General features: G+C 39.0%; 1 protein-coding gene across 1 annotated transcript in view; it reads right to left on the bottom strand.

The window, feature by feature from the left end:
* The window catches only part of ITGB8 (integrin subunit beta 8), an 84260-nt gene extending 65554 nt beyond the window's left edge, over window positions 1–18706 (bottom strand). Inside the window, exon 1 of the mRNA XM_019443564.2 lies at window positions 17683–18706. Within this exon, the coding sequence (XP_019299109.1) occupies window positions 17683–17809 (127 nt within the window). The 5' untranslated portion in view covers window positions 17810–18706. The remainder of the gene's footprint in view (window positions 1–17682) is intronic.
* Window positions 18707–21036: the final 2330 nt, after the last annotated feature.

Below are 21036 nucleotides of genomic sequence, written 5' to 3'. Positions count from 1 at the left end.
GTAGAGGGCAGGTGCTTATATATATTTTCTTTCTATCCCCAAAATCCAAGTATAGCATCTGATACACACTCAGTAAATGTGTGATGAATAAATGCTAGTCTAAGTGGAGGTTGATCTGGTAGTTTAATTTCTGAGGCTTTTATAGCTCTTGATTATTTACATTAAAGAAATCTTCATTTCTAAAACCTATTTATTATAAAAGGCAATATAATTATACTTAATGATACATATCTGGATGAACTCATCTTGATGTTTTCAAATGTGAAAAAAAAATGAACCTACATATAGGGGCAAATTTTTTACATCTAATTTTCTGATAATGTACAGTTCTGCTAATTTATGTTAAAGCAAGGGTAGTTTCTAAAAGAATTCTGAATATGTCAAGGGAATGATACTGAATTGAAGTCACATTTTTATTGCTACCATTATCAGATGCAAAACCACCAGATTCGCTTGATGTTTCATTATGGCTCAGATCTAAATCAAGTTTCAATTAGGCAAATGTTCTTTGCCCCTGTAAAGTTGAGTATTTTTTTACTGAGCAGAATTTCCTTGTAATGCCAATGTTATGAAATAGCACTAATCTTTTCTTCTTGTTAACCAGGTTTATTAGGTTTTTATTGTAATCTTTATGTTTCAAGGACAAGTTTCAACCTCCCTCATTACACAGGAAAAATTCATGTGACCTCAATAGGGTTTTATGCTAGCATAAAGACTTTTGGAGAACAAAAGTGGGGAGAAAGCCATGTTCAATGCCAGGCAGGTTAAGAAATGTTAGGGCAATACTACACATTCCATTTGTCTGCCCTGCCCTGTTTGGGGCAATCCCATCATGAGTCAGAATTTAAAGTTGGCTGGGATGGCATAAATGAAAATGCTAGTTCATGATGGAATTTACAAGAAGAACCATCATGAAGCCACTGATGACACTCATTTGTGTTGAAATGGGCCATCACAAGAAGGGTGGTCTGGTGAGGTCATATCACTGATGTTTCATTGTGATTCATATACACACACTTCAGTCAACTTAGCTTTGAAAAAATTATTGCAGCTTACAGTGGGTGATCGTATAAATTATGTTCTACATCAGAACACTTTTTAACACAAAAGAGGCCACTATTAAGTACACTGGTGCAATGGGTATAAATTGGAACTTCTCAGGTAAGCTGAAGTCTAAGGTCATCCTAAATGTACTTGAGTTTGGTGGTGCAGAACAAGAAATAAAAACAATATACAAGGAAATCCATGCTAAGGTGACAGAAAATGTCAGGAGAAAGAGAATGCCATGAGTTAGTGATGAAGTAATCTCTTCATATTAAGGAGGACCAGACAGGTGCAATGCAGCAATCTTGTTGAAATTTGTGATTGTTTTTAGATTGTGTGTACACACACACACACACGTTTATATGCTTATGTGTATATAAACATATATGTTTATATTTTATATTTCATGTATTTTGACATATTCTTAGATGTGGGAAAGAGATGAAAGAATATGAAGAATACTTGTTTGCACTTGAAAATGACTTTGCAGTTCATATTATTTTCTTGACAGGAAGTTTCTCTTGGTGGTCCAAGCAGGTTTTCAATGTGTAACAAGAATTTTTCCTGAAGAGGATCAAATTCACTTTTGCAATCACTCTCTTACCTGAGCACATCAGTTTGTCTTCTGACACTTATTCATCTGGGGGAAATTTGCGAGGAAGTAAGAGACACTCAGTCAAGAAGAAAGATAGGGGTCAGGGCACAGCATCTCTCAGTATAGTTTTCCTTCTTCAGACTTGGAACTTGAGCAAGGATCAAAAATCTCAAGATTCAGGGAGGGCTCCAGAGGCCCCTCTGAGGCATATTCTGGTTAAAGCTGCATTTGTCTAACTTGGAAAAGCAATATTAGTCATGTGCTTTGTGCCTTGTTTTAACTGGAACTTTTCCATACATTCCAACTGTCCTGTTTATGAGGCATACTCCCTTTTTATAAAAGCCAAAATATTCACCGGTTTCCCACTCTGTTCCTCTAAATAATGTTTTTAATCTAACACACTAGAGTTCCAGGGGCTCTTCCTATTTTCCTCTCCAAGGTATGAATTTCCTTTCTCCCACTTAAAAAAAAAATCACACTGCTATTCACATCAAAACCTCAAATGCCATACTCAAGTGTGTAAAAGGAATGCCCCAGGATAGTAGGAATGCATTTTATACCTTATTTTTTTTAACCTGAAGTCACATTGCAGGTATGCACTTGATTAGAACAGCAAAGAAACACTTTATATCGTGAACAATTTTGTTCTAAATAAAAAAAAAATAAAGCCCAAAGTGAAATTTAGTTCATTTAGCATTTGGTTTTCCTGCAATTACATTTCAAAGACCAAAAAGGTATTTATATTTTACTCTGTCACTTAAAAAAGCAAACCTATATATGCAACTGTATAAATTAGGGAAAATAAAAAAAAAGAATAAATATTTATTAAGTGATTACTGTTTTAGGTCCTCTACCAGTTGGTGTTCTTCTACGTAACAATACCAAAAATAGGTGTATGATTTCATTGAAACTTTAGAAAATCCTATGAGGAAATCATTAATATGCCTATTTTACAGATGGGGAACTATAACTTAGGGAAAAATCTCATCCTAAAGTCACAGAGTTAGTGAGTACACAGACCAAGTTTGAACCCTGTTCTGATTATAGAGGCTTTTCTCTTAAATAATGTCCTATATGGAATAGAGAATAACATAAAGACAGTTATACCAAAGTATGACTTAAAATTCTCACTAATTGAACTATTATTAGTCCTTAAGTGATGATTCAGTAATAATTCCTATGTACCTCAAGATGGTTCTTTCATAGAAGTAGTATGTCATTATTTTTCCTATTATTATTCCCACTCTCGGGATGAGGATGTTAGATTCCCCCAGCAGGATTATTTTCTGTCCTCAGTACCAAAGACCTCCCTAAATACTACAGTGCTCTTTTCAAAGTTCATTTTATTTCCACGCACAAGGAGACTTTGAGTTTTAATACCAAAGCTCCAGCCTGAACATCTCACTGAGTGCTGAGTGCCTAAATTAGATTGGTTGGCACTTTTTCAGCACAAGGGAGAACTTCTTTTACAACCGTGTTTCCCCAACCTCTTGCCAGGGGACAGCTCTGGGCTGCATGCTAATTAGGCAGAAGCACTTGAGATGGTGTTTGCAGTTGCTATTTCCATTTGTGAATTTCCAGTTCTGCCCTGGAAGCCAAATCTGGAACAGGGAAGCCGGCAACTTGTTCTTGTCCTAACTGCCTATTCTCTGACCTTGGCTTGATAATTTAACTTTGCTGGGGTTTTGCTTCCTTGCTGATGAAGTAGAAAAAATCCTCCTCCTTTTTATGTGCTCTAAAAACACTTCAAAATGTAGAGTCTGGGTTAAAATGACATGATTGGATAGAGGACATTTGCTTTATAACATGCACAGTCCTGTTAATTTATGGGAATATTTTAAGATACAATTTATAATATGGGAAGACTTATTTAAAAATTTTTTAACATTTACTCATTTTTGAGAGACATAGTGTGAGTGGGGGAGGGGCACAGAGAGAGGGAGACACAGGATCTGAAGCAGGCTCCAGGCTCTGAGCTGTCAGCACAGAGCCCGACGCAGGGCTCGAACTCATGGACCACGAGATCATGACCTGAGCTGAAGTCAGATGCTCAACCACCTGAGCCACTCAAACCCTGTATGTTAGGTATATCCAGTTGCCCATCAGTAATCTGGTAATAGAGAATCATTCACCACTTTGAACACAGGCACATGCAAACTTCTTGAAGGATAGAAATGTTCCTTATGCAGATTGTAGCAGTAGTTCCACAGGCCTATACATCTGTCAAAACTCACTGACACTTTAAAGAAATGCAGCTTATTGATGTAAATTATGCCAATACATCGTATTTAAAATTAGCATTGTAAATTAACTTTGACAGAGTATTTTTTGTTAGCTAAAGGACAATCAGTGCACAGTGAGGAAATATATTCCTTTCCTGATAGTATATACAAAAATAGTAAATTATGTGGTTTTTAAAAAGTAAGCCAATGACATATTACATAAATCCTTTGACTTACAGATACTTACAGGTCCATTAGTGGGTAACTAAAGTCATTTATCCCTACTGTACTTATCTGATTTGCATGATTTTTATTCAGATCAAGGGGTATATTATTTTAATATTCTTTCAAATGGACTGATCCCAGTTGTCGGATGATAAAATTATTTTTCCAATTCAAAAATGAGTTTTTATATTCTACTGGGAACTTCTTATAAGTCCTCATCAGTATGAAAAATTGAAAGCAGTAATGTATTAATACCAAATGTAAAATTAAGTATCTTAGTAATTCATACTATTATCGCTAATAATACTAATACAGCATGAAGTACACATTAATATATTTTATTTTTTTTAAGTTTATTTATTTATTTTTGATAGAGCAGAGGAGGGGCAGAGAGAGAGGGAGAGAGACAGGATCCCAAGCAGGCTCCACACTGTCAGCACAGCGCCCACTGTGGGGCTCGAACTCACAAACCTTGAGATCATGACCTGAACTGAAATCAAGAGTTAATTTCACCCAGGGCCACCCAGACACCCCTAATAATATATTTTATATTCTGTTCTCTACAGTAAAGTTTCTTCTGTGCTCAGTGCCAAAGATGATCCTCAATACTTGAGTGTCTTTTATAAAATTCATCTTACTTTTGGGCTCACACATAGAAAATTCTGAATTATAATGAGAAAATTTTCACCTGCCCTATAGAATAGAAATTTAATCTTCTATAATACTTCAATTACCTTAAACTATTTCAATTAATAATTGCCTAGTTTAACTTCATTTCCTGGAAGTTGACTAAGTACATCTTTATACATGTATGTCAAATGACAAGGCTTTACCTCATAGTTTTTGTGTATACTTCTTTTTTTTAAGTTTGTTTATTTATTTTGGGAGAGAGACACCACAAGCAGGGGAGGGGCAGAGAGAGAAAGAGAGAGAGAATCCCACACAGGCTCTGCACCATCACCGCAGAGCCCGATGCCGGGCTCAAAGCCACAAACTGTGAGATCATGACCTGAGCCAAAATCAAGAGCTGGATGCTTAATCAACTGAACCACCCAGGCGCCCCATAAAAACCACCATAGGGTGGTGAATTCAGGACATTTAATAGTGATACTATATAACTAACTAATTTATTGTCTGTATTGTCCTATGAAATTCTTGTTCCATATTCTCCATATGTACCCAAATGGCCCAGCTATTACTTCTCCCTCATCAAAACTCAGCTTTATCAGAGTTCATCTTTCTTTGGGTAAATCTTCAACCAATGCTTTAACGTTCTCATTTTCACTGCCTGCTTATAGGGCTCTCCCCTAACTCCCTACCTCCTCATCTCCCAAAAATATCAACCTCTATTCTTTCGAAGTCCAGAGTTCTTATTCAATATGACTCTCCTCATCTTTGTTATTACCAGATGCTTTCCTAAATTTTACAATGTATTCAACCCCTTGCTTTTGGGTTTTGGCCTCATCTGATCCCATGTAATCACCCAAATCACCCACATATCTCACTACCTCTACTTTGGGCAGAACCATTAGTGATCCCTGGGGCCAGGGACCGTGGCAAGGAATTCTCATGAGGTATATTCTCATGAGAGGCCATTGGATCATGAAATCATGAAAGTAATATCTGACTTTTCATAACACCTGGAAGTCAATTTCTGCCCCACATGTCTATCACCAGATAATCTAGTCTGTGGCCCTGTTCTCAGAAAGCATTGAACTCTGGCATCAATGCTATGCTGACCTCCGAGAGTAGCCAACCATTGGTCCTGGACCAATACCATGTGCACCCTGACAGAGAACACTAGGCCTCATTCTCCAGCTGGGCCATGCTTCCTTCAGCAGGGCACAGGACATGCTGAGGAACCCACTCCCCTCTCTCATCCTATCATAGTCCCATGAAATGTCATCACGCATTGTGCGCCTTTGGATTCTTCAAGAGGCATCAAACAAACTACATCCTCTAAACTAGAAACTGGTACTAATAATCATTTAGTCCTTGTGTTTCCATTACCAACCTCAGAGGTTAGGCAATGTGGTTATATTACATTGGCCCTCACATTAAGGCTCTGGTTCTAGATAGTTTTGGTTGAAACACTCACCAAAAGGGATCTTTTTAATCAAAATTCAGAATGCCTGAAACTTTCTCTCTTCTTGAGTGTTTTTATCCGTGTTACTATCTTCCAAATGAATTCCCTTGGAACTTGAGCCCCATCTATCATTTCTAGAGAGTTTCTTTTGCCAATTACAATCCACTCTTCTTCAACTCAATAAATTCAATAAAAGTTCAAACCAAAATGCACAAAAAGACAATACAGCAACACCTTGGGAGGTATGCCTTATACTAAAAAAGAGACCAGCTAGGTCATTTTTTCCTTTTTTTTTTTTTTTTTTTTGGCCAATAATACAGTTCTGCTATAATGAGTTCTTTGTTTCCAACTAGAACAGCCAGTTCTACAGCAATCCCTACACATCTCAAAACTTGCTTGCATTCTTTGTTCTACTGCAGTCAAATAATACCTTACACCAACCACTCCACATAGCCAGTCCAGCCTCCTAGCAAGCTGGCAATAAGGAAAGACATTTCCTAGTTTGGCATTACTTAAGGCACCTTCTGTCAGCCTAATCTTGTAGAATTTTGAAATTTTCTTTTAATTTTTTTTCTTTGTTCAGCCTCAAAATATTCTAAATCTGTTTTGGAGCATAGCAATAATCCCTCATTCCATAAGGATGAAGCTTTCCACCCAGTTTCTTGCTCTACTCAGTATCTATAACAGTTACTAGGGAATTGTACTAAATATATGCTCCTGGGGAGCAGGAAAAGGGCTTGTATCTGGGAAAATGTTTGTGTTCAATTCCTAGGATAGGACCCTGGTACCATATGTATATGTGGAACAAACAGTATCTCAACTGTAGCTGCATTTTACCACTGGCATATCTTGAAATACCAACTTTTTCCATTGTAAAAGGAAGTGGACCCTAAACCATGCAAAACATCAAAATATCTTGGGCCAAAAGCCACTGCTCACATCACACACCTAATAAGACATCTTTGGTCCATTTCTTTAGAGCTGACATTTCTTGTCTTTTATCCTCCTGTCTTCATTACTAGACTTTCCCTCCATTTCTAAACTTGGTTTCTCCCATCAACTTTGATTTGAACTAGTCCTTGGCAGCTACTCTGATTCCTTACTCCATACAACCTGGGGACTGTGATTTGGGGGGGTGGGGGCAGTTCTCTAAATGAAACTGCACCAGTGCTGATCTGGAATGGCGACAGACTCTGTCTTGGACAAATGTAACAGTGTTTGCTGATTAAAACAAAACAAAGTAAAACAAAATAACAAAAATACCTAGGAATGAGAGAGAAGACATCTCCAAACCATTATGATAACGATGGTTGGCTCATGGGTAAGGTTATCATGAAAAGGACACTTTTTAAGACCGCATAAGCTGTTTTAAAATATGAACATTTATTACTTTGAATAACTGCACTCAAAAACATTTTTAAAAATCATCTTGAGTATATATCCAGTAATGTCACTTATTAATTTAACACTACAATTCTAACTTAATGATCATATTCTTATCTCCTAAACTAATAAATAATTGGGAGCTTTTAAAAATAAGTTAGGGAAGGCAATTCTGATAAATCTGTTTAATATTAGTAGTTTTGGAGCAAGAATTGATCCCAGTACTTTTGTTAATTCAATTATAAAATCCCAATGGAAACCATTTTGACTTTCATTACATTTTTCTCTGATATGTAAATTAAGCTAATTTACTTACTCTGAAAACAGAAAGGAGGTCACATTAAGACTTATTTTTTTTTTAATTTTTTTTTAACGTTTATTTATTTTTGAGACAGAGAGAGACAGAGCGTGAACAGGGGAGGGGCAGAGAGAGAGGGAGACAGAGAATCCGAAACAGGCTCCAGGCTCTGAGCTGTCAGCACAGAGCCCGACGCGGGGCTCGAACTCACAGACCGCGAGATCATGACCTGAGCCGAAGTCGGACACTTAACCGACAGAGCCACCCAGGCGCCCCAAGACTTATTTTTAAAATGAAAAATAGTTCTTTTAGTCCATGAAAGTAGTATGGAAATGTTTATTTTACCTATTCATTCACTTGCAGATATTAAATATATGCCAGCTGACTAATTCAACAAAGTTTGGCTAATTCATGTCAGTAAAATGTTCTTTTCTGTGTGTGACATATTTTAAATTAATAAGGGGAAATAAAAAGTAAAACTAAAAACATGCATACACTTGACTCTTACTATAATGCTCTTGGCAAGAAAATAGAATTCAGTGTAATCTCTTCACATCTTTGAGTTTACCAAAAGGCATTTAGTTACTAACAAAGAAAAGCACCTTGTCATGAGTTAGTTTTCCTTATGCAGTAATCACTGGTGTTTTCATTGTTTGTTTGTTACTTTTCCTATAGTAATATATAAATTAGTAGACAAGTCTGTCCTGAACTTCATTAGCGTGAAAAGCAAGAGTGAAAATAGTGGTGGGCATAACATGACCAAATAAGTTACAACCCAGACTAAGAAATCATTAAGTAAAGTTAAATTCTATTTTCCTATCTTGATAAATATGCACTGATAATGCTCTACAAGGCTGGATCTGAATTTAGAAATTCTGACTCTTTAGATTTCTGTTTGGGAACTGGCAGTGTGTAAAGTGTTGTCCCCTCCAGCCCTTGATCTGCTCCTCTTCTCTCTTACTCCTAGTTTTATTCTACATTGCCAAGTAGCCTATCACTTACCAACATGGACACTCCCAACATACATTTCCAAGCTCTGTTTGCTCCCCCTCTCCTGGAGTTTGGAATACAGTCTACCCACAGGATGGCCCTGAAAGTAATTTGGGGCTGTTTGGGCAGAGAATTCTGGAGATGATCTAAAAGGGGATTGAAGACTGAATAGTCATATAGACTGGATAACTTGCCTTTGGGGAGGGCCAGAAGAGGGACTCTTCTCACCTCCTGGAAGATAGTCTGTAATGATGATCCAGAGTATAGAGTCAGTCCACTCAGGTGTGAATTCTGGTTCCATTACTTATTTATTAGTTAAGAGATCTTGAAGAAGTTATTCAATATCTCTTTAATTTGTTTAACTATAAAATGGGAATGATCAGTGTACATACCTCAGAGGACTGTGAACATTAAAGGATATGTTGTGGGGTTTTTTTATGTTTATTTATTTTTGAGAGGAGGGAGGGGAGGCAGAGAGAGGGGGAGCCAGAGAATCTAAGCAGGCTCTGCATTGTCAGTGCAGAGCCCAAAGCAGGGCTTGATCCCACAAACCATGGGATCATTACTTAGGCCGAAATCAAGAGTTGGACACTTAACCAACTGAGTCACCCAGGTGCCCCCAAGGACATATTTTTATTCTGTATGTACAGAAGGGTATCTGGCATACAGAAAATACTTCACAAATGTTAACTATTGTTATTATTTTAACTTTAGAACCCAGAACCGTACCTGACACAAAGTTGTAGATGCCTTAAGAAAATCTGAATGAATAATGATTAAATGGACTAGAACAGTCCCCCTTCAAATCTTTTTTGGTATTTGGTTAAATGATTATAAATTCCAGTTTGTATAATCTAAATAGAAATCAGTTTTAAAATACACACTGAGGATAAAGGATCAGGATTACTTTTTAGACTTAATTATCAGCAGTGAAAATAATTATCACAGAAATTCAAAAGGAAAACAACTTTGTAAAAAGTAGATTAAAAAATACCAAGTCTCTATTTTGATCTTTGCTAAAGATTTGCCAAGGGCATTCACAAGTGCATCCATGGAGTGGGCTTTAAGAACCATGCCCCTCAGGCACTCAAAAGAGTGCCTGGAAATTTGCCATCAAGGAGAAGGGAATTCCAGATGTGTGCAACGACACCAGGTTCAACAGAGCTTTCTCGGTCAAAGGAATAAGGAATGTCCTACAGAGTATCTGTATTTGGTTGTCCAGAACACATGAGGATGAAGATTCACTAAACAAGCGCTCTAGTACATCTATGTACCTGTCACAGCTTTCAAAAATCTATAGACAGTAAATATGGATGAAAACTAACTGCTGATTGTCAAAGTCATAAAACTGCAATAAACAAAACAAAACAACAGCAAAAACTTCTGCCTGAAGAAAGCATATTATTATATACCTTTAGCCTAGTATATATTGGAAATCCTCTCATTAACCAATACTGCTAGACATGGCTAATCATCGCAGATATTTAACAGCTGAAGGCCTACTTACTTCAGTAAAAATTCATGGAGAAAAAGTAATATGAATATATTAAACAATATAGAGCATCAAGCTATAATAGAGTAGCTCCAAGCAGCTAGGAATGTCAAAGCCCTATGATAATCAACAGTCTGACTCATATACCATGATTTTGTCCCTTTGAACACTTTTGGCTGAACAGGTAACCAGCTATTTAGTAGATTAGTCTCTTTTTCATTCTCTCTCATAACCACAAGTCATACACATCTGTAACACTTTGGAGATCCTGTAGAAGGCAGAGTTACATTCCAGGTTACTCTCATAAAGCCACATTCTTCTCTTCATTCTCACTATGATAAGAAACTAACCATTGTAAGGTATATTTAAGATGACTTGAGAGTGTTTGGGGGCTTCCACAGGAGGTATGCTTTGACCGTGCCCCAGTTCGCAAATCAGTATCCTCTCATCTGTAGTTACTCTGTGCTAGTAACATTGTTACAGGGCAGGACCCAGGAATCCCCATAGAAGGAGTATGTGAAAGTCCTCTTTCATGTGATAGTCACACTGAATGTATAACTTAGAGTAACATCCAGAAGCTTTTGAAGAAGGTATGAGGCGACATAACAGAGTTCAAATCTCATCTCTTCTACTTACTAGCTAAGTGATTTGGAGCAAATTATTTATCTCCATTGTGCTTCAGTTTCCTCATTTCTAAAACAAGGATAATAATTCTACCTCTCTCATAGTATTAGTATGAAGATTAAAATAATATGGTGAATCATTTAGATGAGTGCATGATATAGAGTAAGAGCTACCCAACAGTTTGTTAAATTATGTGAGTTCTTTCCACTACATATAGAAGCCACACTTACATGAATTCTTTAGGATATAATTGGGAAAGTGACATTTTTAGACATTAACGATTAGGTCACCTACTTAAGCTCAGTATTTAATTGTTCAATTTAATAAAATGCAAAATGAATCATCAGAAAATATTTTTTCCTATGGCTTCTTTTATAATCAATATACAGCTTACAGAATATATTTCATCTATAATTAGAGAAGATACATAGAGCTCAGCATTTTCATGCTGGCAAAACTCTAAATTTATAGACTTGGGCTGCAACAGGGACCAATATTGAGGACCAAGAAGGACTAATCATATACAGTACACAGTTGGTTATGGATGTTGTTAGGTTATTTGAGGAACATGTAAACAGACTATTTCCTTAGGTCAGATAAGGTGAGATTCAATAATATCATAAGTAATACCATTTTTATACCAGTTACTCAATGAGACTTACGAAACCAGCACAAAGACATCATTTAAATGACAGAATGCTATACAATAGGTATTATCAAGGGGGGATACTTTGAGCATCTGAACTTATTAAATACAAACAAGCGAAAGGCTACATAACAAGGCAAACAGTTTATTACTTTTCAAAAAAACTGATAGTCCAAGGATTGGCTCCTATTTATTAACATCTAAAGAAGCTGAGATCAAAACAATACCCTCTGACACCCAGCTAGTGAACAGTAAAATGACTGCAGGGAGCTGGTGCTGATGAACAAAATGAGGAATTTAACACCCAGCTATTTCACAGGTGGTCAGAAAAGGCTCTAAACTGTTGAACAACAAAGACTGGGTTATCTCAAATACTTTATTTGCTTTGAGGAAGGTTCTTTCAAAATGGTGAACAGGAAAATTGAAAAGGCAATATGGTGTTGCTATATCATGATATTTCTCATGCCTCATAAAAAAATCAAAGTGGAATGAAAACTGATTATCATATTTATCTTGTTATTACCTATATTAAAACCTATTCAAATATATCCCTTACTTGCCTAAATAATATCTCCTGATTCCCCTTAATACTTTATTAAAATTAAAATAATTCCCAAATAATTCATTAAAATATCTCCTGACTCCCCTTAAGAATTCATTAAAATTATTAACTAATTTTTTCAGTCTAATCAAGGCTTAATTAGCTTACCAGTTGTATATGTTCATGAATAAATAATTTACCTTTAAACCTTAAACATACATTGGGAAAAATTATCAGCTGGCAGAATTATTCTGAGATAATTTTTTTATACATGGTCAGTCCTATTTTTTAGAGTCCTATATAAATGGTTCTACTTGAAGATATGGTATACTTCAAACAAACAAAAAAAAAGAGGTTACAATATTAAGTCAACTTTATCAAATGTGAATGGACACACAAAAAAATCACAGCCAAATTGGCTCATTGGGCAATTTTTTCATGTTTATACTAAATATAGAAGTACCTTTATTTTTCTTCTGGAAGAAGATTCTGTTATTGTCTTGTAAATGTGGTAGAACTTGATTATTCAGTTCATCTGTTTTTTGCAAAGATTAGAGATTGATAGGAAAAAAATGAAGCCTTGTCTTAGAGTGAACAAGATAATCAATCTGATGAAAAAATTAAGAAGAATTTACTTATTCATTCTTTCATTCACTCAACAAATATGTACCTAGCACCCTGTACGTAGCTGGCATTTCCATAAGTAAAATAAGAACAAAGTACCTTCCTCATAAGCTTTAAAAGACAGTAAAACAAACAAATACATAATATATCAGGGTGCTAAAATATATAAAAGAAAAAAGATGCAGGGTAAGGAACTAAATGGTGTTGATAAGGAGGGCAGGGAAGGTCTTTTTAAGATGATATTTGAATAGACATCTGAAAGAACTGAGAGAGAGGGAATCAGAAATATATCTCATGGAAGCACATTCCAGGCACAGGACAATGAGTTCAGGATTGGAGGTAGGATCGTGTTTGGTACATCCAAGCTATAGCAAGAAGCAAGCAAGCGTTATTGTAACAAAGTGAGAGAGGAAAAGAGGATTAGGAGGTAAAGTCAGGAAGTCATCAGAATCTTGGAAGCCATGTAAAATAAAGATGTGGCCTTCAATTTGAGATAGATGAAAAACATGTAGAGTTCTGAGGGGAGGAGTGATAGAACCCGAGGCACATTTTTAGAAAGTGAGCCTGGCTACACTTTGAGGTAGAGAAGCCAGTTTAAGAGCCATTCAAGAGTTCAAGCAAAAAATGGCATGGACTACTCCATGGCAGTGGAGGTTGTAAACTGACTTGTGGAATGTAAGAGAAACAGAAATCAAGGATGCCACCAAAGTGTGACCCTGGACTACTGGAAGTATGGCTGATCACAAAGTGAGATGAGGAAGAGTATTAAAGAAGCAAGTTTGAGGGAGAAAAGTGGACATTTGGTTTTGAATACATTAGGGTTTTGCCTTTAAACATACAGTGGATACGCCAAAGAGGCAGTTTGCTATGTTCTCTGGAGATCAGGGAAGAGGTCAGGACTGCAATTGTTAGCATAAAAGTGGTATTTAAGACCCAAGACTGCATTAGTCCAGTATATATATATAGAAAAGAAAGTTCAGGTATAACTTGTTTTGAGTTTCAGTTTTAAGGGTTGTTCCTCCTGTCTCTTCAATTGAGAGTTTTTCTCCTCTCTACTGGACCATTGCATGTGCATATCCATACATGTTGTAATACCTCTTGTCTTCTATTTCTCATTCTCCTTTATAGCAAAAAGCCCTGTAAGAGTTGTCCATTCTTTCTGTCTGCAATACTCCTCACTTGTGATTCCACTGTGATAAAATAATTGATGTTTGTCTGGGGAAGTAGATGTACTCATGCTGTTTTTTTTCTTTTCCATATACATGCATACCAAAAAGCTGTTACATAGGCATAGTTTTAAGAGAACTATTTTTAATGCAGCCATAACAGACTCACTGAAAAGTAAATGGTTCAAACTCTCTTTATCTTTGCTTCTTCCCTCACTTCTGCATTTCTTCCCTTAAACATAGTAAACATTTCTATAGCCCGAAATTTCAGCTAAAAAAATCATGCTGTGAAACAAATGATAGTGTTTCTGCTCCAGTAGTACTTTGATTTACTGAAATATTTTGGGATAAAATGATATGAAGTTTGCTTCAAAATAATCTTATTGGGGGAAGGAGATGAACTGAGTAGGAGAAGAGATGAAAGAAGGAAGCTGGGCCCTGCGTTGATAGTTGATGAAGCCTGGTGATAGGCATATGGGCATTCCTTATACCATTCTCTCTGCTTCTGTATGTGTTTGAAATTTTCCAAATATGAAATGTGAAAAGAAACCTACTGTCAGTACTGCACTTAATCCAAAGAAATCCATTACAATGGTGAAATTTTAGATCATTCATTAACAGGTGATGGAGCTATTTGGGGGCACAGGAATTTTCCCAAGTCATAATCAGGTTTTTTTGTTTGTTTGTTTCTTATACAGCATAAAAACTTTTCATAGACAGCACAAGCTTTTTTTTTCTCAGAAAGTGTCTTAGTTGCATTAAGATAGAATTAATTTGGATGTTTATTGTGCAAATAATTTGGAAGACTAGACTTTTAAAAATGAAGCCTTGATTCTCTCTTTTTGTTTCTATTTTATTTTATTTATTTATTTTAATTTTATTTTTTATGTTTTATTTTGTTAAATTTACATCCAAATTAGCATATAGTGCAACAATCTTAAATATCCTCTTACTTTAGGTAGGCATAAAGAAATTTAAGAACACCTGTGATATGAAATATGTTCTAAGGTAAAATAATATTACAGTTACAAAATAATGCTAATCCAGTTGATTGTTATTTAAAAGAATAGTTGATTATGCACCGAAGGTAAAATTTCATTGCAAAAATAGTTAACACCTTTTTTTTTTAAAGAAAATACTTTCTGAAATTTGTCACTCATATTGCTGTATAAAAATTTAGGCAAAACAGATTTTTAACCTTGCAAAGTGAGCAAATGTAGAAACAACAGTGTTGCTACATTAACTCTTCAAATATTAACTACTAAGTATTCTTTAGTGTTTTCCAGTTACTCATTAACCATTTTATTCTGTTATTGTTTCTCCAATTGTCGGTGATTTCCACCAGGGAAAGTTGAAAAACATTTTTGTAGATTAGAAAAATGGTCAGGTTTTATAACAACATCCCCTTGCTCACCATATAGTCATTATTAAAAGTCCACTATGTATGTGGGACCTATAAGCCCTACTTCAAAAATTAAACCCAGAGTTATGTTATTGTGCAGTTTATGGTTCCTAGTGTATGCCTTTATTGCCCTAAACATTTCCTTGGTGTAAACTACTGAACAAGGGAACAAGATTTCTTTTGTAACTGATACCTAAATTTCTATTCTGCTTTAAGCATCTAATTTGCACTGTGAAGACATATAATTTGAGACTTGTATCTCTATCATGGAAGTACAACAGTTTATGCTGATCTCTAATTTTCTGAGTTGTACTGGCTATAATTTAAATTTTTTGCATGATTTTAACTGCAATGCCAACCAGTATACATCAGAAACCTTTGTATATTGACAGAGACTGGGAAAAGGATGTCTTGTTCTGATTTCAGATAAGCATTCCCTTTTCACAACTGCAGGTGCAAGGGAGCCCATTCATAGCATTTGCTTCAAACCAGTTATAGGCACTGGATGAAAATACAATGCTATTACATGAGAACTTGACTGATCTTTACAAGCACATGAAAAAAAAGTTAATGTTTATTCATTTTTGAGAGACAGAGTGCAAGCGGAGGAAGAGCAGAGAGAGAGAGGGACAAAGAATCTGAAGAAAACTCCAGGCTTTGAGCTGTCAGCACAGAGGCAGATGCGAGGCTCGAACCCAGGAACCATGAGATCATGACCTGAGTTGAAGTCGGACACTTAGCCGACTGAGCTACCCAGGCGCCCATGAATATTTTTAAAGTATTGTTATTAGTAGTAAATTCTAGAGGCAAGTAGCACTTTTTTCTTTGTCAGTGTATTTGGGACAAAATATACTCTGTTGACACAGTCTTGGTCATTTTACTATTGAGTGTGTGTGTGTGTGTGTGTGTGTGTGTGTGTTTACTAAATCTAGAAAAATACTTTGTCACTTATTGACAGAAGATGGAATTATACTTGGTGGAAAATCTGTTGCAGTTAATGGATGTTCCACTGAAGAGATAATTGACAATGTTACTATTTCCTTTGCTTTAAATTTCACTTATTTTGAAATAAACATATTAACCAAAATATAACTACAAGATAAAAATTTACTCTAATTACTCTCATTCACATAACTGGGTAAATCTCTTTTTGAAACAAATATTGGACAATGATATATGCAACAAATGAGTGAAACTAGCTGGATGTTTCCATTATAAACTCTAACATATAAGGTTATGACTTGATCGTTTTTATGAGCTTCAGGTGGAAACATGGCACATCAATTCAAAGTATAAAATAAAATTTTAGTCTACAAAACAATTACAACCCTACTTTAACAGCAGAGGTCAGAGAAAGGCTCTAACAGAATTTAAAGGCTTGATGACCAAAAGTGTTTGGCCTATATTTAAAACCAAGAAGAACTCATCCCAAATTGATTAGTACTATTACTTACTGTATGTTTTACTGTTTGCCAACAATCCAGTACAGCCACCTTAAATTTGCATGTAATTCAAAAGTGCCACACCTTTTCATACACTATTCAACTTGAGCATTCCTTGTGATTTAGGGAGGGAGGTACTGTCCTCACTTGTAAAATAAGGACAATATACTTTATAAAGAAGTATCCTTTCCCAATCAAGACAATTCTGATAGAGGTGGCTTGCCTGGATTAAATGGAGTCAATCCTGGTTTAAATTTCTGTCTCTGTGTTTCAGTCTCAGGGGCTGATCTCACTGAGGGATCAATCAGCTAGGATTTTTTTTTTTTTTGTTTAAGCTGAAAAAAAAAATGGTGACTTAAAGAATATTGGTAGTGTATTTAATTCATTCAGGCTGAGCACTATGATAGAAGCAACTTGTATGCAGCCATCTTCTCATGGACTCAAAACCAGAAAACTCACTCCCATTATACCAATGTATCCTCAGCCTTGAATCAAATGCAAGTTAGTGATTAGTGGATCCACATGCAGAAATATGGGGGCATCTTCAAAGATGACTTAAAGAAGAATGCCTTCAAGGATGGAGCAGAACCCCTAAAGTGACTTATGTAAATATGGCCTTCCACTCGTCCAAACTTACATTCTATTACTGCTTGCCCCAAACCGGGAGCAACACACAGAGTCTCCTCGTGTAATTAGTTATTGCTGTCACTCCGGGGCGGAAACACTTCACACCTGGCCTCCCTCAGGCCGCCTGAAGGGAGGACGCTGCCACGCACCCGCCCTTCTGAAGTTCTTAGGGCAAGGAGGCTGACACTGGGCCACTTACCTGGCCGGGATATGCTTCGTCACAGCCCAAGACCTTTGGGAAAGAGAAGAAAACAAAAGAAAACAAAACAACTTACCACTCTGGCCCAGTCCAAGAACAACTAAAAACACCCAGGCCGCCCGAAGGAATGGGGCAGGACCTGGCCGGCAGTTTTGCAGGCAGACAAATGCGGCAGTAAAGAAAGCCAGGGCGGAGCGGCACATAATGCAAAGCAGCCCGCACAGCGCCCGCCGCCTGGCTGCTATCCGGATGCGCGCTGGCGACTCACGGGCGCACCTCGGGGCCCGCCGGCCAAGTGTCGCTAAGACGTTTCCCGAAGGCCCAGCAGGCGGACCCCGCGGCTCGTAGCAAGCGGTGCAGGTATGCTGGCCCCGGCACCGCTTGGCATCTCAGGGCCCCCCCGGCCCTGCCAGCTCTGCTCCGCGGTCCCGCGATCTCCGCGAGAAGCACCTCCTCTGACGGTCAGTGGCCCGGGGCGGCGACGCGAGCGAAGGCTCCGCAGCCCGCTCTGGGACAAAGAAAAGAGCTTTTGTTTCTCTCCAGCCGATGGGGCTTCTGCTGCATAAATCAGCTTAGTGAACAGCCAAACAGAATCAAACCCAAACAAAGCCCGAAGCCTGGGGGGAAAAACCAGCCTAAAGTACTATCACTGGGTGATGCTGCATCTGTGGGAGGGGACGCCGGCGAGGCCGAGGGGGAAAAAAGTCGATGGCGCATCAATCAGCGCGAGCTTCTTCCACAGGTGGGCAGGGAGGCCAACTCCACTTAGTTACAGCTTTGCAGCCTCGTCAGCTGAGCGGCGGGCAAAGTCAGAACGGCAGCGTCCGGGCTGGCGAGGGAGGAAGCTCGGGGTGCCGGTAGCTGGGGGAGCCGGCTCCGGCAGCACCCTAGAAGCCCCCGCCGGCGCCCGCGGACACAGAGCGAGGCATAGCAGCTCCCCGCTTCGCCGAGAGTGGAGCGCACGGCCTCTAGCACAGGAGAGGAGGTTCCGCGAGGGTGCAGTAGCCTAGCCTTGCGGGGCGGGAGCTTCGTACCCTCGTCCTTCTGGCCCCGGTGTGCGGTTCAGGCGTCCCACCGTCCAGAACCCGGGCAGCTGGCGCACTCCGGGGTACACCCCGCGAGCAGGCGAGGGAAGCGAGGCTGGCGAGGGGCGGGGGAGCAGTGGTCCCGCTCCGGCCCCCGGGTTGGGGGGGCTCCCGAAGTGCTGATAGCTGGGCGCGCTCGGGGCCGCGAGTTGCTAGGAAACCGCCCCACGCTACCCGGCGCCTCGCCCCGGCCGCCTGCAGGCGCAGCGGCGGCTCCGGCGGCAGCAGCAGCAACAGCTCCGAGCAGCGTGGGCGGGACATTGGTGAGGCATGAAGTCACCGCGGCCCACACTCGCTCTTTGTTTTGCTCACTCCAGCTCTTTTTCTCCCCCTTGGCTCTGATAGTTGCCATTCCCATCGTTCACCAGAGCTCCTGATGCGTAGCTGCGCAACGGGAATCGCTCGCCCTGTTTCCTCTCCCCCTCCTCGCCGAATGCCTACACCCCAACGCTCCCCTAGCCGGCGTGGAAACTTGATAAGTACTAATGGCAGCTGCGCGCAGATCCCAGCCTCTTACCCGGGCACTCTGCGCTTCTTTGTTCCGAAATACTCACTGCCCGGCAGCTGCAGCGTACCAAGTGGAACACAGGGGCCTCTCCCCGCCCCCAACACCCTCTGTTCCGCGGGTGCGCACTGCCAACTTCGCTTGCAGATTTAGGAGCTCACTATTCACCCCACCCCAAGACCATCCGGCATCTTCCCAACACTTCGAATTGGGCCAGTCCGCAGAGGCTGTACCCGGAGCTGCTAGCTGAAATTTCTCGCTCCTTCTCGCGGAGCCTCAGTCCTTAGCTGTCCAGCCTTGCTCTTCCCAGGGTCTGGTGGTGGCTCTGGGTTTTTGCTAGTTACAGTGAGTCTTTTGACCTTAAGCGTCACCTTTCAAATAAACGGAACAAAGAAGTTATGAAGTGCGGCGAACGAAGCAGGAGAGAGAAGCTAAGGAGATGGTGAGAGAGGGCATTTCTGCCTGCTTGAAGTTCAGAAATTTAGGTGCAAAAAGGGAGCGGGTATTAAGCTGGGCAACTGTCAGAGAAGCCGCGCGCCTCCTCGGATCTTGTCACTACCACTCTAGACCGAGGGAGGGAACCCAGTCCCCCCGGATTGAAAACAAGGCACTGTTCGTATTCTGAGACACAGAGTGATGGTTTTCTTTTTCCTCTAGGGGCAGGAGTGGTTCCCTGTGGTAAAGTCTGACCTCTCATTTTTCCACTAGCAGCCTGCGCGACGTCTTTCATAGAGCACCCACCTCGTACAGACATCAGACCAGTCTAGCCAGGTCAAGGTGAAATATGTGGGAGTTTCCCCTCCTTCTTATTTGTTTAATAGTTTCCATCTCCATATTTGGAGTAAAAAAACAAGTAGGAGGCTTTCTCTCTTTCTCTCTCTTTTTTTTTTTTTTTTCTGTTTTCTAATTGTTAACCCAGTGAATGGAAAGTACCTGGTTAATAAGCCACAGCATTGAAAACTCCCCCTTTTCAGGTGTGGACTGCACATTGGGACCCACAGAATTACCTAAGCAAACCCAGAACCCAGCTGGAAAATTAAAATTGCCCTAGATCTACAAAGAGGGTCCTTTTGAGAGACCGAATGAATGAATGATCTGAACCTGAAAAAATGATCCTTATAAACACAATTCACCATAGGCAATGTACTCTAAATAGATAGAGTTAAATCTAGCCCAGCTTCATAACTTATTTTCTTTCTTTAGTTACAAGTTTGAACAGCTCTAGTTTTGCTTTAGGTGATCTTAAAGGAAAGGCCTGGAAACTGGCTGGGATGGTGTGAAGACATTAAATTTGAACCTAAAAGGAGCATATTCTAACTCCCGTTAATAATTCTTCAGTGGGGGAGCGTGTGTATTTTCCAGAGAGTATTTCACAGTCCCAAGGAATGTAGCCACCATTGAGACCGTGTAGTGCTACAATGACGAGAAAAAGTCAGTTCGTAACCCCTGTAAGGAAGTGTGTATAGGTGCACTCTACATTGTAAAGTGACTATCACATCAGCGTTATATGACATATTTAATAATCTAATTCTTCGTGTTGGAAATGTAAATGGAAATTAGAATATTAAATGAAATATAAATGTATGTAAATAATGGGTATAGTTTTGTGACATTAAAGAGGTATGCACTAAGTTTTAACTCTCTCTCTGTATCTTCTTTAATGTATGGTGGGGTTACATGTTCATAAATCCATAATAAGTTGAAACTACTGTGAGTTGGAAATGCATCAATACACCTAACCTGAATGTCACAGCTTGGCCTAGCCTACCTTAATTAAACATGCTCAGAACTTGTACATTCGCCTGCAGTTGTGCCATACCATGTTACACAAAGCCTGTTT

The sequence above is a fragment of the Panthera pardus genome, unplaced genomic scaffold (assembly GCF_024362965.1).
Source record: "Panthera pardus isolate Hobbes unplaced genomic scaffold, ASM2436296v1 HiC_scaffold_8, whole genome shotgun sequence".
NCBI classification, from domain to species: Eukaryota; Metazoa; Chordata; class Mammalia; order Carnivora; family Felidae; genus Panthera; species Panthera pardus.
The sequence above is the reverse complement of the archived record's forward strand: the minus strand, read 5'-3'. Positions and strand labels throughout refer to the sequence as shown.